The following is a 17,799-nucleotide window of genomic DNA, read 5'->3' as shown; positions in this document are numbered from 1 at the left end:
TCTAATATATACTTAGATAAGCTGTAAACATACACTACAACTGTCTTTCTGTTACCGAGAGAGAGAGAGATATATGGGAGATAGGAAGACAGGGTTATTATTAGCCATATGATACAAGGAAGCCCGAGGAGATGTGAGAGAGAGAGAGAGGTAAAAGGGAATCACCAAGAAAGAGAAGAATGATGATATCCAACTCAGGATTCTGGGTGTACCAAGCCCATACTCACCAGATGTGAACCCATAACCTAGCCTAAATCAATAACAAAAAAAGATAAAGGTAACTCAGGAAATTCAAACTCTGCATAGTTTTCCATAACTTGAATCTTAAACAGTTAAGCAAGTATTTGTAATGGGTTGAATGTGTTAACTCTCCCCAACATTACTGCTATTTTTGAGCACATGTAAATATTATTTGCAGGTAATAAAACAGTGTCACATTTAATTCCCTAAATTGTAGTATGATATTATTGGAAAACACAAATTGTATATATAGACATTGTAACATGATGTGAAATTTAAACAATTATTTCTGATATCTATGCATAAAAATTGATATTGAAGGTAAAATTCATGTTAGCCAATTTATAAATATCCCATGCATTTTTCTGCTCTGCCACTAGTTTCATCAGTTCATGACATCCATGTAGGCACCCCAAACAATATTTTCTTGTTAGTATAAAAAGGATATTGGTAGCTTCTATGATTTGATTTCCCTGAATTTAAGGAAGACTGTATCTTGCCGTGGTGTTCATCATAACCTCAAGACATCAGTCATACTGCATGGAGGGGGAGGTACTGGAGCTTTTCTCTGGAGACCATGGGTTCCATAACTTCAAGCTTCCAATAAGCAAAGTGGTGGTATCGCACTGGTTGATGAGAGTCATCTACCATCTACCGCCTTGTAACACAGAGGGGTGGCATTCCTCCATGTGGTGTCCACACTACATCTCAATCCCTGCTTATGTTCATTTGCACCTGTGTGGTCACCTCCAGTATGCTAAGTGCTGTATTTAAGGACTTGTACATGGGGTTTTGCCTGTGGTTACTAACAAGTCCCATCATTGTGAAGGTGCAAACAAAGATTTGTTTGTCACAGAATGACTAAACTTCTCTGAATTATGGTCTGCTTTATGTGGGTAACACCTGAATATCAGGTGTTACTCAAGTCAAGTGTCTGGGACAGTCTGAAAGACCAATCTGAGGTAACTTCAAGATGCAATCAAGTCTATCAGCGTCAGCCAGAATCTCTCAGAAACAAAGTCCCCGCAACTCTGAACCCTCAAAAACAAAGTTTTTGAGGGTTGAGTTTCCTCTGTCATTTTTTAGAGTGGAGTAATATACTGAAGTGATGGAAATCCAGACGTTAAATCGTATATACAGGAAAGACATTTTTTTTCCCCTTTAATTTAATGGAAATTGCACAAGATTCATAAATGTGGTGAAAACAGCTTTGACCCTATTCAATGAATATTTCCCCAATTTTTAATAAACAGCAAAACACCTTTTAAGGTATTATGAGTTAAAGTACAAAAAGAGTTTAAAAATAAGGAGCTCTTCCCAGTTTCTACCTCTTACAGATTAAACCTCTTTATCAAAATGCTAATATGATAAAAAAAAAAAAAAAATTAGAGGCCTTATTTTTCTGAATGAACCAGTCTTATTAAAGCTGCATTACTTACCAAGCATAAATGTACACTCTTTTTCTTTTATAAACTTGTGTAAGTGGAAAGATAGAACTTATTAAGAATAAATGTGAAACATAATAGCTCACCTTACTATTTAGTGTGGGTTCTGTATTCAATACAAGAAATACTTGAAGTTAGAAATATTTTTTATTTAAATTGTGCTATCACAGACAATGAAATGAACTTCAATTACCAAATTGCTGTCTACACAAATTTGATTGACTTACATAATCAATGCTTTGCATTTAAAAAAAATCTGTACATTGGCTAGAATAAGTATAGAAAACATGATAGTTCTTATAAAAATGTTACAAGGCAGTAGCTGTTTGTTTTATAAAAATACAAAACTATTTTTGTAAACACCTCATAGGAAGGATAACACTGTACAATATTCTTTACACAGAAAATAAAGAATTTTTAAGAATTTGTTTGACTTTATTAAAAATCAATTTTGCCATATAAATATTATGTAACATGGAATGTACTGAACTGTAAACTACCTATATACATTATCAGATTTTCTTATTTAAATCATAATCTCGAGTTCTGAATGTTTCATTTAAATTTCTTTGTTGAGACTGATTTCATCTCCTTATATGATAAATGAATCTGGAATTATAGTTTTACTGATTTGGTTTCTAGCAGTTCACTTGCCTCTCCTTTTAGCTACCTGTCCTCATTAATTCTAGAAGACACCCAGCTGCACCAAAATATCCCTGCAAAAGATTAAAATGTGATCAATCTTATGTAAAGATGCTTCTATAAAATCATCACTGCCAGGAAACAATTTCATGGGAAAAGTTACGTATTCAGTAGTATGCAAAAAAAAGTACCTCTTCAGCTTTACAATGGAGAATATATTAAATATAAATTGACCAAAATCAAATGCTTATTACATATTAAATACCCAGCTGTTGATTCAAACTCCTGTACCCTCACCTCAAATTCTGCTATAGCTAGACCAACTGTTCCCAAATAATGAACCCTCAGGTGGTCCCATTATTATGTGATTAGGAGTGCTCTACACAATGTTCCATTAACCATTTTTGGCATATGCAGCAAAATTCAGCACCTCTAACTACAAATACTGCTGGGTAGCCCAAAGAGGTATGACTATTACATATGAGCATTTCGGAGGAGTGTTCCACACAAGTAAAGTAAGGGTAGATTTTGTGTATGTTCTTGTAAGCAGTGTTGCTCACTACTGCTATTTGTATCACTGTGGAGATTGCAAAAGCCAGATGGGTATGCCAATTGTGTGTTGTCATGAGTTGTGTTGTTTGTCTAGCAACTTAGTTACCAGGAGGCATGGTCACCAAGGAAGGAGCCTCCCAGCATCAACATTTGTCTATCAGCACGGAGATCTGGGATAGGACAGTAGAGGGAACACCATACAAAAGTCATCCGTGTCTCGTAAAGCCAGGGGCAGAAAAGTTGGACACTGGATTGCCTCATTCCAGTCACAAGAGGAATGGAGTAAGCCCAAAATATAGTCTTGCTCCATTCTTGCATCTTTAAATATAGTATTGTACTGTGGAACACAGTGTGTGTGCGCACACACACACACTAATAAGTGTAATAGATCTGCATTTGAGCAGGCCTAGGCATAGAGATGTGAAACCTTTAGTGGGCAATGGAGCCTTGCAGAAGGATAACAGATTTAAGAGCAAATACATAAGAAGTATCTCCAAAAAGATTAACAAGTTAGGTGCCTTGTTTAGGGGCACTTTGGGTCCTTTTGTTGGTTTCACCTGGGCCTTATTGGTGTCGTCAGCACCTGAGTAAGAGCACGGGTGCTGTAGCATTTAATTGTTTGTTTACTCTTTACAGTCCAGTTTAGTTTGTAAAATTTCATTCATAACAAATCTCTTTCTAGTCTAGTCCAGTAGTCCTCAATCTGTGTCCTGATTGTGGCTGTGATTCTGCTACATTGGCTTGTTATATATTCCTCTAATTGGCATTTTATTATAGTCAGATTCAAAATGGGATACCTTTTTGTGTGGTTCCTGGGGATGGATGCCCCAATTGTTCAGGCTCTGTTTCATTGCTTAGTATTGCCTGAATATCACTGGCTTTAGTCTTGTCTATTTCGTTTTGGCTATGTCCTGAATTAGGGGAGTTGGACCCAACTACAGATGTCCTTTTTGCTTATCATAGGCATAACCTGGTTTTTCATTTGAACATCCACATCACAGCTTTCAAATGTATTCTTGGATACCACCACACCGTAGGTAAAGTGATGGCCTCTGCTGTATCGTTGTTCGAATCTGACATTTCTTCCCCCACTCCTGTCACACAGTAATACCTATTATTTCTTTGAGTATGTCTACTTTCTGAGTCAAAATGTTTAGTTTTATCAGTTATTTCCCAGTGTTTGGTGAAATACAAGCAGAGGGAAGAAGACAAGATGGCTGCCCTCTTACCACTACTGGCTTGCAAAATACCATTACTACAGGCAAATTCTGTATAGCTGGAGGTTTCTACACTTTTTTTTTAAATATAACATGTCTGATGGTGATATATATATATATACACACTGTCACTAGTACAGTTGTTACAAAGGCCATCATAACAAAGAAGACAATAAAATAATGATAATTTGTGGCTTAAAGTACATTAAAACTACAGTAATCTACTACAATATACCGAACTTATCTGTTATCCATGTAAATTTGCAAAAATCCACCAAATTCTACGCAGTGACTCAGTTTCAGACTTTCTACATTATCATTATGGGCACAATTGTGGAATTTTGAATGTGAACTAATTTGAATGCAAATTAGTGTAGCAAAATTACAAAGATTATATTTACCTGAAAGCCTTCAACTTTCTTCATCTATACTTACCTTTGGTTGGCAAAAATCCATCCCAAAATCTTGATCACCAATACTCACAGTGATCGTCATCTGCTGCCATGTGCAGTGAAGTTTTCTTTGTTCTCCCCCTAATGGAGATATTCTGCCATCTACATCAAGGGCAGCTTGGCCACACAAACGTCACCTGCAGTTGTGTGGACTCCTTACAGAAAGGATCTGGGCTGTCAGGACACATCTGGAGATCTCGAGGAGTAACTAAGTACTTAAATTGGGTCTTCTTTCATGACAGAAGTTGCACATGGAGGATGCCTCATCTTAAATGGAGCTGTGGCAGAGGTGGTTCTCTACCACAAGGGTTTGAAGGTTTTTGGAGTGCTGACTAGTGTGAACAGGTTGGAAGTGAGGCTTATTGAGATCTGTAAGGAATATTATTTCTGAAGTTCAGATAGACAGACTGTACAGCAATGGAAAATGAAGATGATACCAATCCTCTTCTTTGCCACAGAGACAGGGGATCCACCTAGAGTTCTGCTTTTGTGGATCCATGTCTGGTTAACAGGTAAGTTGTCTCCATGTTTGGGTGGAACCATTTTAATTCTAAAGGGTTGTCTTATTTCAGGAAGAAAATGTCTGGTGATTTGGCTTTTGGGATTGTTTAACCATCTAGATTGCCAGATATCCTCATGTATGTTCCAGACACTCACCTTTCAGGCAGACCTTTGTCATAAGGAGGGGAGGATCTGATGCTGAATTTGTTCCAGATGACTTCTAAATGTGAGAACATTTGTCCTGTGGTAACAAAGACCTCTTCCATAAAAATAATAGGAAGAAATACTGCTTTGTTGATGGGCTGAACAGTACAGCCTTTGAGGCCTCAGTCGTAGCAGATAACACAGGAAAGGCAATAAAACCTTTTATTTTGACATTGTTTCATAGACAATAAATGGACTGTAAAAGTCCATTTATTGTCTACAAAAACTCCAAGATAATGGCTCTTGCTAGTAAGGGCAGACAGTAAGGCTTTCCAACCTCTCCTTTGGAAAGGTTGTTGGAAAGAAAACTTAGTATGCAAATTCAAAGTGAACAATCATTCTGTAATGGGGTTTAGAAAGGGAAGTCATCTCAAGAGGTTGAATTAACTTAACTCTGCCCACCTGTTATTGTAAGCTGAGAGATACACAACTAATTATAAAAAAAAAAAAGAAAAAAAAAGTGTATTTTGTTATACTTATTTGGACTATAGAATCTTCAAGCTAGATGAGGTTTTTTTTTTTTTCCCCTCCATGGTGAGAGTGCTTATGCTGTTGCATTCACTATTCAGCATTTCTGAACTTGGTTATATTTGAAACTTGAGTTTTAATACGAGGAAGAAATACCACATTAAAGTTTTTAATTGAAATCGTGTTGAATTTTGTTTTTTTACATGTCATCTCTGAAAGTTATTTTGTCCTAAGCTAATTTTATTTAACTGCTACAAATAAAAGCTAATGTCCAAATGAGATAAGGCCAAACAGGTAGCATCAGTATCCAAAGAGACAGGGTTATGAGCTATAAAACTATGGACTGGTAACATGCACCTCAAGATGTTCTAAGGACATTCTGCTGAGTTATATAGAGCCTCTTCAATGGAGGCTTTCTGAATAATTGGTTGATCTGTGATTTTATGTTATAGTAGCATCTGGGGCCATAACATGCCAAACAAGTCCATGGTTGCAAACAAAACATGTCACAGTAAATAAGAAAGGCACATAAACTGTACAGGTACCTCCGAAGCCAGGATCAGCAGTGCGTAGCATACGCTTCTCGATTAGACCGTGGTTCGAGCCCGTGACCACCAAATATGGAGGATGCGGAAAGGTCAGGGAATGACCACTGCATAGCCTCGGAGCAATATGGCTTTAGTTGCTAATGCTCCTAAAAACCAAATAACATAACAACGTAAGCTGTACGAAATATAAACCAACATAATCAGCAGACTGTGATCACTGGTTAGATGCTGTGATATTGTAACCTATGCCACTTCTTGATGTAGAATTGTATGGGGATATTTCTAAAGATACTTTCAAAAGTTATCATTTGAAGAAGCCGTTCAGAGAGTATCTGCAGTCTCTATAACAAAATCTCCTGACCTTTTAAGTGTTTGCCAGTTTTCAGTGATCCAACAAAACACATTTTTTAATGAGGAAAGGTGGCAGGCAGAAAACTGTTAGCTTCAAGGAAACACTGACTATTGTATTAACAATAGCCACAAGTAGAGGTAAAAGTGATTCTTCCACCACTTGTTTCTAGTGGAAAGTGCAGCAGCCTGCAAAGCAAAGCCTGATGTGAGTCATCACAGAACGTGTAAATGCATGGGCTGTGTTAGGGTAACTAAGAGTAAGAACAGGTACATGTATACTTGCATATACACCAATGCTAAGAGCATAGTAAATTACATTTGAAGTGCCAGTTAAGTCATTAAATATAGACAATGTGGGGATATTATAGATGTGCCACTCAGATATAAGGGATGCAAAATTTTATTATGGGTAGTACAGGTAGGGCAGGAGGGGGGTTAGTTAAGAAGCACACAATCTAAAGCAGTACATACCCCCTGATATGGGTGGGCAGTGAAATATTGAATCAGTTTGGTGTAACAAGCACTGAGAAAGCAAAAATTAGAGAGGAGTTTGTTGTAAGCCTAATGGCTCTGTTGAGTACATTAAACAACTGTACACAAAAATAGTGTGCCAATAAATCAGTTTGACTTATAATGGGGAATTTTAACTTTCCAGATATTGACTGGACCATGCGGGTTTGTCACTCACACGCTAGCAAGACTGTATGAAATATGAACCAACTTGTAGATTTATTGGATGACTATGTTCTATAGCAATATGTTAGATAGGCAACAAGAGAGAGAGAGTAATACTCGTGATCTAATTAACAGCAGTGATTATTTATGCATTAAGAATCTGCAGATAAAGGAACTGCTAGGTGGCAATGGTTACATTATATTGATGTGTGATTTAAAGATGTAGCTACCATCAATTTTAATACAGTTTTTAAATTCTATACAGTGGCACCAACTAATGATGTTACCATTAGAAAATTCTAAATGAGAGTCATTCAAAGAAATAATCATAGAAGCTGTTAGGCTTTTCATTCAACTAAGAAATGTTTAAGGTTTAGACCTAAATGGATGTCACATGAACGAATGAGACTTGTGGCAGAGAATAAAAATGCATGGGACACACATTAATTATCAGGTGATACCGAAAGCTACGGCAGATATGAACTAGTTTTCAATCAAGTCACAAAGGATGTTAGGCAAGCTAACAGATTATGAGAAATCTTTGGCAAAGGATACAAAGAAAAATAGCAGACTTCTTTTCTTATGTAAACACTAAAATGAAGGGTGATGAATCACATTGGTCCACTTGATATCAACAGTTCAACTGTTGATGATCCTGCTCAGGTTGCTGACAAGCTGAATAAGTATTCTGCGTCTACATTCACACGAGGGATTCTTTAGGGAAGTAGATGCCAGAAGTTTATCAAACTCTAATAAGGAACAAATGATTCTGTAATAACTGAGGAAAGTGGAAGAGAATTTTTTGAAGTTAAACATAAAGGCACTTGTGGATGGAATCTATGCAGTTATATTAAGATACACAGCAAAGGAGGCAAACATTCAGCCATGATTATGAGAGCATCTTTGGATTCAGAGGAAGTCTTCATGGACTGGATATGTGCAAATGTAATGCCAATTCATAAAGATTTGTTCGCTTAACTTTGGTTCCAGAGGAAATAATGGAGTCACACGTTAAAGAAGTAATGCAGGACCATTTGGGCAGGAATGCAATTATACTGCAGTCACAGCTGAGGTTTGTCAGGGGTCGATCTGGTCTCAACCATTTGATGAGTTACTAAACACTAATTACAGACTAGTAAATTCACTTGTTTTTTATTATTATTATTACTTGCATTTCACCATAGATCAGTTTTCACTTTTTATTTCTAGTAAACCAGTTGAATATACTAGACACCTGTGAGGAGACCTCACTGAAGACCTTAAATGGATTGTGTAAATTAAATGCAGATGGTATCATAACTCTTGCTTGAACATAAAGGGATATAAATTTAAATCAAAAGAGGATGGTTGCAGGACAGATGTGTGAAAATTTGCTTTCAGATGATAAAGTGATTGATTGGAACAAACTTCCATCTGGTGTTGCCAGAGATGGTAGTTTGAATTAGAGGGGATGGATGGACAGATGAAGTGGCTTTTTTGTGTGTTTTGAGCTGATGTATAAATTAACTTCCTTATTATTATTATTAATAGCCATATGGTGCAAGGAAGCCTGAGGCTTATGCTGCACCAGGACAAAAAAAAAAAAAAAAAAAATTCCCGAGTTACCCTGAGAGAGAGTCAAAAGTAGAAGGGAATCACCAAGAAATTGAAAAATGATGATACCCAGCTCAGGACCCTGGGTGTGCCAAGCCCATACTCACCGGCTGTGAGCCCCGGGGTACTAATACTAATATGAATGTTCAATCTGTATCTCATGTCAAGAATGTCAGCATAGAATAATGCAACATGATATTTTATGCAATATGGCTGGTGTTTGTGAGTACAAGGAAGCCGAGGCTTATGCTGCACTGGCAAAAAAAAAAAAAAAAAAATTCCCGCATTACCCTGAGAGGGAGAGAGAGTCAGAATTAGAAGGGGATGGATGGACAGATGAAGTGGCTTTTTTGTGTGTTTTGGGCTGATGTATAAATTAACTTTCTTATTATTAAAAGCCATATGGTGCAAGGAAGCCTGAGGCTTATGCTGCACCAGGAAAAAAAAAAAAATTCCTGAGTTACCCTGAGAGAGAGAGAGAGAGAGAGAGAGAGAGAGTCAAAAGTAGAAGGGAATCACCAAGAAATAGAAAAATGATGATACCCAGCTCAGGACCCTGGGTGTGCCAAGCCAATACTCACCAGATGTGAGCCCCCGGGGTACTAATACTAATATGAATGTTCAATCTGTATCTCATGTCAAGAATGTCAGCATAGAATAATGTAACATGATATTTTATGCAATATGGCTGGTGTTTGTGAGTACAAGGAAGCCTGAGGCTTATGCTGCACTGGCAGCATAAAAAAAAAAAAAAAAAAAAATTCCTGCATTACCCTGAGAGGGAGAGAGAGTCAGAATTAGAAGGGAAATCACCAAGAAAGAGAAAAATGATGATATCAATGATGATAGCTCATGACTCTGGGTTTGCCAAGCCCATACTCACCAGATGTTAAAGACATTGTCTTTAATGAATTATGGCACAAAGATAGATCACAATTCCGAAGTGACCAGTCAAGTATTACTGCTAAATTGCACCAATAGTTGACCATTCACCAATCTCAACTGATTTACCTATCTAGAAACAGGGCCAACAAAAGAAGAGGGGGGGGATCTTACAGTACCTAGGCCTATAATACTTTAAGAGAACAGGCCCAAACACATTAATATAACATTTTTTAAGTAATTCATTTTAATAATCAGCAAAAAAGAACTCTATAAACTTGAATGTTTTATTTCATTGATCTATTACATGCTATAACTGACTTGCTGCTTTTTAACCTACACATCTGCATGTTGAGACACAAACACAAGTGGAACTTGTGTTTGTGCTTCAAGTCTTACACTTGGGGAACAGCAACCCCAAAATAAATTATGCACTTAGCGGACTTGAATTGAAAAGAGTACAGGAAGAAAAGGACCTGTGAATTACGATACAGGTAGATATGAAGTTTTTCTGGGCAGTGTAAACAGTAGGCCAGAAAAGTATGATATCCTATTGTTGATTTATCAAACTATCCTGTAGAGATAGGGAGGTCATAATCACACTGTATAACACAATTGTAAGAATACATTTGGAATACTGCATCCAAGTATGGAAACCTCATCTGAAAAAAGACTGAGCTTCTTGTAAGGGTCCAAAGACAGACAACTTGCATGGTGAGACCAGCAAAAGGCAACCATACAAGGAAAGACTCCAATTATGTGATCTACAGAAATTGGCAACACCTCAGAGGGGGACATGCTTGAGGTTTATAAGACTCTGAGAGGAGTTAGTAAAATGAATGAAGGCAGAGTTTTCACTGTTATAAATCATTTCAGAACTGGGTGCCATAAATTCAAATTATAGGTGAAGAGGTTTAGACTAGATTATAGGAAGTTTTCTTTTAGCCAGTAATTACTGGAACTGGAACAGTGTGAAGAAATTCAAAAGTAAACTGTACAGTTACCTACACAAGGAGGGAAGTGCATAATTTGTAATTTCTTAGCTACCATTTTTTTTTTTTTTTTTTATTGGTTGGTGCAGTAAAATCCTGTGGCTTTGCACTATTTGGCTGATACTAATACTTTGAACTGGGCAAAGTGCATAACAGATCCCCCTCCCTTATGTGGTCCATCCTTCTGGAATGATATTGGTCCAAGAAGAATTTTACTTTTCGCTTTGCAAAAGAAATCAGTCCACAAACATGGTTAAATTAGAATTCAATTTTACAGGTCAATCAAAAAAAAAAAAAAAAAAAAAATTGTGCCAAAGGAATGACTGCAAAACATTACCATACTTAGTATATGTGGTGGAATATGTTTCTGATCTTCAAAAATGGAAGTTATGCCGACTGATTTTAAATGTAACAGCAGTCTGTCTGAATTCTAATAAATAGTATATTTGTTGGAAAATAACACTATCACATTGTGTCAACAGTACAAATACTTTGATTAATGAATACTTGTTCAGATAACTTTTACAAACCATTCTCACTCAGCCTGTTGAAAAATTTATGCCTGAATGCTTTCAGGTGTGAATCTATCTTTGTATATCTTTTCATTATCATTCCAAGAATACCAATCACCATAACTTTATTGGCAATCGCTTTTGCACAGTGACTGGTAATCATACAACTGAAGAAACACGTAATGCATATCAGTTGTGCTGCTTTGGAGGTCATTTAGGACTTTGTCTAAAAATACTGAATACAGAGTTTTAGACTCTGTCTAAAACATTACCTCTGAAAACAGCTTATATTCTTTTACTGTCATTTTTGTTGGTTGTTTCATGGAAATATGTTTGCATATTTTTCACTGTCTCAATCACATGTGATGTCTCTGCAACTGCATGAACACTACTGGCCCTTTACAACAAATCGCAACCTTGTGTGAGAGAGAGAGAGAGAGAGAGAGAGCGAGTGAGTTAACATCAGTAAAAAAATGGGTTTAAAATGGAAATTTAAAAACTGTAGATCTACTTAACAGTACATTTATATAATGTACAAGTTAGATAGTATGAATCAGAGCTGTATTACTCAGTATGTTCTACGTTGATAATAATATTAGTAAAATAATAAGAGGAGTTTACCTCAATATAGTACGTAGAACACTTCCGCATGATACCCTCCAGAAATTAAAACGAAAAAAATCGACAACTTACCGGTACATTAGAGTAAAATATAAATAATTAAATAATCAATTTCACACAATTCACGTGGGAGGAAGGAAAATCGTTTTGAATATTTTCATTAGATTCTTTTAATTGCGTTTATTTGATTTTTAATTGTTTTAAATTGATTATTTAATTATTTATATTTTACTCTAATGTACCGGTAAGTTGTCGGTTTTTTGTTTTTTCCGTTTTAATTTCTGGAGGGTATCATACGGAAGTGTTCTACGTACTATATTGAGGTAAACTCCTCTTATTATTTTACTAAATAATGTACAAGTAAAATGAACAACACAATACAAAAATATCTGAGCAGGCCTTCTGTGACTAGTTCCATCAATTTTGATTACCACATCTGTATTTTTTTAACACCTTACATGTATTCTGTTCTTGCATGCACATAAGCAAATAAGCACACACAAAATAAATTTAAAATAATACCTCATGTTCCAGGAATAAAGCTTTAAGAGTTCCTCTTGACCAGAAATCCATTGCATATGCTAATAACTTCATAGAAATGGTGTTAACTCTAAGAAAGTTTCCTACAAAAACAACTCTTTTGATACCCTGCAAAGAAATATATATATATATATATAAGTTTGTAGGTAGAGAGTGGAATAGGTAAAGGTCTAACAGAACTGAGATTGTAACTGCAGAGAACAAGGAAGGGACAGAAGTTAAGAAGTTTTTATTTAATGCTGCGTATCATATGATTTCACTACCTTCTTTGAGGGCCAGCTGCCAAAATCAAAGGAGTTATCCTCTTTTATTTTAACCTTTCACTTTGCATTCCACCTCTGTCAGGTCTGCCATGAAATATACGTATGCCTTATAATTTGATTTAAATTTCAACCCTTATCTTCTATACTGGCTTTTCAAATCTACCACTTGCTGCATATATTTCATGTCAGAAACAGAGGCCTTACTTTTTGCTGCTTTTTACTTTGATTTCGGTGGCTGGCCCTTGAAGGAGGTGTTGAAATAATAGGATATGCAGCATTAATTACTTCTTATTAACTTCTGTCTCTTCCTTGTTCTCTAGTTACAATTTCAGTTCTGTTAGCTCCATACCTTTACCTATTCCACTCTCTACCTACAAACTTATGTATCCATTATGGTTATTGGGTTCCTTCTGCTTAATTTTGACAGTGGCCCTGGTCCATTAATTATTAACTATTAATAATATATACTGTTACATTCTTGGTAAAATTCTTGTAATTTATATATACTTTTTTTTTTCTTTTACTTGTAACTATCAAATATTCAATATACACAAATAAAAATACACACATTTTTATGCAATTGGCAAATATATCCACTCACATTAGAGATAGCACCATTACCCATGGGGCCACCATTTGCCTAAAACTCTGGGCACCATAATGACAGGTGCATACAATTTTCAATGTTACATCTCTCAAGTTTTTCATGTTAGTGATAATTTGTATAGGTTTCACTTTACTGTTTACAGACCAGAGCAGCAAAATCGTTTTGGAAAATGTGGTTTCAGTATTTGTCATTATAAGATGATATAAACAATTTTTCAGCTTTTCTTCATTGTAAGCTGTTTCATCCTATTACAAATATTCATGCTAAAATTAGTTTCAATATACATCTACCACAAAGCTATAAAGAACTACCATGTATGTTTAAAAAATTTTCTTAAAGAAAATGGCACATAAAGGAGTGGTTTTTGTTATAATTAGCATTTATGATAATAACAAAAACATTTATTTTTGCCCATAACATTAATTATTTAAGACTATGCTTTCACTGGTTGAAAGCATAGTGTACTTCGGTTTATGCCCAAATTGATGAAATTGTCTTTCTACAAATCATACACTGTTCTTCTGCATCATCATTTCACTGATTGAAGTTATTTTTGGATTAGAAGAACATGGAAATACCTAACAAAACATGGACAAGTCAGTGTGCGCCTCTTGTAAGGAATACATGGTCTTCCTCCAGAAATTCTGGGTTTCCATCCCAGAAATTTAGTGTCGTTCACAAGTTTATAACAGTCCATGGGATACACACAATTTACATGCAAAATCACATTTATAGAATGGTAATACTAGGTATCTTTACCACTATCTGTGAACAATTTTTCAAAAAGCTAAAAGCAAGACATCCCTGCAATTAATAGTCACTTCAACTACTACACCAATGAGCCAAAACATTATGACCACCTACCTAATATGATGTTGGTCCTCTACGTGCAGCCAAAACAGCTCATATACAGCGAGGCATGGACGCAACAAGATTTCTAAATGTGTCTTGTGGTATCTGGTACCAACACGTAACCAGCAAATCCCTTAATTCCTGTAAGGTCCATGGTTGAGATGCCGCAGATCGGAGTTGCTGTTCCAACATAAACCACAGATGCTCATGAGATTGATGTCTGGGGAATTTAGAGGCCAGGGCAATACCTAGAAATCTTCCTCATGTTCCGCGAACCAGTCTCGAACAATCTGAGTGGTGTTGCATGGCACATTATCCTGCTGAAAGATGGCACCACCAGAGGGGAAGACCATTGCCATGAAAGGGTGTATCTGGTCAGCAATGATGTTTAGGTAGGTGGTAGACGTTAGAGTGCCTGGCACGTGGATGACTGGACCCAAGGTATCCCAGCAGTACATTACCCAAAGCATGACACTGGCTTGTTTACATCCCACATTGCATCCACGTGGTGCAACAGGAAACATGACTCATCGGACCAGATGACCTTCTTTCGATCACTGAAGGTCCAGTTTCGAAGCTCGCGTGCCCATTGTAGGCGCTGTTACCATGGTTATCGTGGGCACTCAGAGTGGCCTGTGGCGCTACACCGCCCGATGTTCAGCAGGTTTTTTTTTTTCCTTTGATATTACTCCTGTCACCATCATTCCAATTACCGGCAAGTTGTGCCACAGTTGTCCTTCTGTTGCCACGTACCATCCAAGAGAGCCTTTGCTCACCTCTAGCATCGATGAGCTGTGGTCGTCCAACACTTTGCCGGGAGTTCATGGGTTCCCCCTCTTTGGACAACTTTCAGTAGGTACTAACCATGACTGACCAAGAGCACCCCATGCCGTGCCGTTTCGGATATGCTCTGACCCAGTCGTCTGGCCATTACAATTTGCCCTTTGTCAAACTCGCTTTAGTCCGCTGCCTTTCCCATCTGAAGAATAAGAGTACCATTGATTAACAGAGCTCAGTATCAGGTGTTTTTTATACCGTGTCCCGACCCACACACACCATAGTTCACCTGCAGTTGCTTCGATTTGCATAACGACTCACTGGTTACACAGGCAGGATACTGAAAAATATGAAATTAATCCAAAATTTCTATGCTCTACTCCATGCATTAGCTGCTTCCTTCCTGGGTGGTTGCTTAATTGTGCAGGAAGCACTTCCAATTTGTTGGGCTGGGTGGTCTTGCCCTTCACTTCTTGTAGCCATACAAGAGACAGCACTACATGTTTCACTGTTGCCCACGGGAGACTGTCTCAGAATTTTTTGCTTCATCGGTATATTTTGTGGTTAACTAGTATTTCTATTGAAGCATACCCTTAAATGGCACTGAGGTAACTCAATATGCCCAACTTTCTTGTTAATGGTGACTCCACAACGCAGTGTACACTACAGTCTGGTGATTGTAGTAAACCATTTATTGCAATCACCAGAGCCTGACTTATGAGGCCCCAACTCATGGACAGCTCCTCCCCCCCCCCTTTTATTACACAGGCAGGATACTGAAAAATACGAATTAATCCAAAATTTCTGTGCTCTACTTCATGCATTAGCTGCTTCCTTCCTGGGTGGTTGCTTAACAGAGTTGTGCAGGAAGCACTTCAATTTGTTGGGCTGGGTGGTCTTGCCCTTCACTTCTTGTAGCCATACAAGAGGCAGCACTACATGTTTCACTGTTGCTCATGGGAGACTGTCTCAGAATCTTCAAACTATCCTGCTGAATGCTAAAAGCAGGATAGTTCGAAGATTCTGAGACAGTCTAAGACCTGAATGCAAGTAACCTGTCTTGCCTAAGACCTGAATGCAAGTAACTTTTTTTGCATGAAATTTGAACTCCGGGTCTATATATCTTGATGGTCCAGCAATATACCTATTGGGCTAATCACACCCCTTATTATTATTATTATTATACAGCTAGACATAACAACCACCCTATGCACTTGGTACCAGTACCTATCATGGGGTTCCACTCCATGATAGGTACCCATCAGGGAGAAATAATATAATAAGAAAAATTATTATTATTGTTGCTCTTATATTATTTCTCCCTGACTGGGGATTCCAACCAAGTACACAGGGTGGGTGTTACTGTTGATTGAGGCTCTGTGACTATCTTATAGGTGTTCAGAATTGTGACTTTCTGTAGTTCTTTGTAGGTGTTCTCTGGCAACCCTATTGCTGCTAGGCTGTTATGCAGGGTCTTTGGCACCATACTGGTGGTTGACATGACGATCGGGATGGTCCTTGTTGCATATGCCACATCTCTTTGATCTCCTGTCTTAGGTTCGTGTACTTCATGAATTTTCTGGAGGTTGCCACTGGTGGGCACTGCTATGTCAATTAGATAGGTGGCCTTTTCTTTTGTCCACAAGGGTCACATGTCCAGTCTTATGTGGGATTGTCTCATCCGTTATTATGGCCCGGTCCCAGTACAGCCTGTGGGTCAGGGCCTCCAGTATTGCCTGGGATTTATACTTGTAGTATGGTACACTTTCTTTAATCAACTGGTATTTCCTCACTAGCTTCTGATCTATTATCCTAGCTACCTGGTCGTGTCTGGAGTGTACTCAGTATGGGTGATCACTTTGCATCCCGCAGTGAGGTGGCATCATTGACATGTATCATCTGACATGGCTCCTTGGCGATGCATTTTCTCTAGTTTCTGGTGTTGATTACCTGGTCTAGGATGGCGAGCATAAATCCTTCAGTCTCGGGGTAGAGCTTCACCCTCGTGAGCCATGGATTGGAAGCAGTTTTATCTATGTGATCTTGATGGAGGTTATTGTAGTGTCTGCCATGGAGTGTCATCTTTGCCCATCTTTCTAGCTTTGTTTGTAGCATCTGGGTGGGATGGAACTCCTTGCTTAGGGTGCGTTTGGTATACTGCTTGTCTATCTTCCTTATGGCTTTGTAGAGGGCGCCTCCGTAGCCAGGTGGGAAGGAGCAGCAGTGCATAGCACACGCTTCTTGATTAGACTGGGGTTCGAGCCCGTCACCACCAAATACGGAGGATGTGGAAAGGTCAGGGAATGACCACCACATATTCCCGGAGCAATATGGCCTTAGTTGCTAATGCTCCTAAAAACCAAACAACGAACGAACAACGAGCTTTGTAGAGTACTGCTGTGTGTTTCTGGTGTGATCACTATTTTCTGTTGCTCGATGAGGTCTATCAGGCTCCCTCTTTCTGAGCTATTGTTAGTCTCTCCACGCTAACTTTGGGTGGTGTTGGCGGCTCTTGGTCATCATTGTCTTTCCCATGATACCCTCCAGCTCGGTGTTAATCCAATCTATGATCTCGAAGGAGTATGTTAGCCCTGGGACTGCATAGGTGTTTATGGCTTTAACAGTGTTCCCTCCATTCAGTTTTGCTCTCAGCAGGCTTCTGAGTCTCTGGTGGTAATTTTCAGTCAGGCAGGCCTTGATATCCTTGTGCTCTAATCATCCCCAGGTATTTGTAGGTGTTTCCCTCTGTCATGGCTTTGATCTCTTTACCAATCTGTAGCTGGTAGTTTCGGCCAACTAATTTTCCCTGTTGAAATCCGTGGGTCTTGAATTTGTCTAGACCAACTTCCATTCTGATATAATTGC

At 37.9% G+C, this 17,799-nt stretch overlaps 1 protein-coding gene across 1 annotated transcript in view; it reads right to left on the bottom strand.

Moving 5' to 3' along the window:
* Nucleotides 1-1,858: 1,858 nt before the first annotated feature.
* Nucleotides 1,859-17,799, bottom strand: part of LOC150083179 (pantothenate kinase 3-like) — a 233,580-nt gene continuing 217,639 nt past the window's right edge. The window contains exons 8-9 of the mRNA XM_090377087.1: nucleotides 12,418-12,543; nucleotides 1,859-2,401 (exon numbers count right to left, since the gene is read on the bottom strand). Of these exons, the coding sequence (XP_090233213.1) occupies nucleotides 2,348-2,401; nucleotides 12,418-12,543 (180 nt within the window). The 3' untranslated portion in view covers nucleotides 1,859-2,347. The remainder of the gene's footprint in view (nucleotides 2,402-12,417; nucleotides 12,544-17,799) is intronic.

The sequence above is a fragment of the Mastigoproctus giganteus genome, chromosome 7 (assembly GCF_048544385.1).
Source record: "Mastigoproctus giganteus isolate SK-2022 chromosome 7, ASM4854438v1, whole genome shotgun sequence".
Lineage (NCBI taxonomy): Eukaryota > Metazoa > Arthropoda > Arachnida > Uropygi > Thelyphonidae > Mastigoproctus > Mastigoproctus giganteus.
The sequence above is the reverse complement of the archived record's forward strand: the minus strand, read 5'-3'. Positions and strand labels throughout refer to the sequence as shown.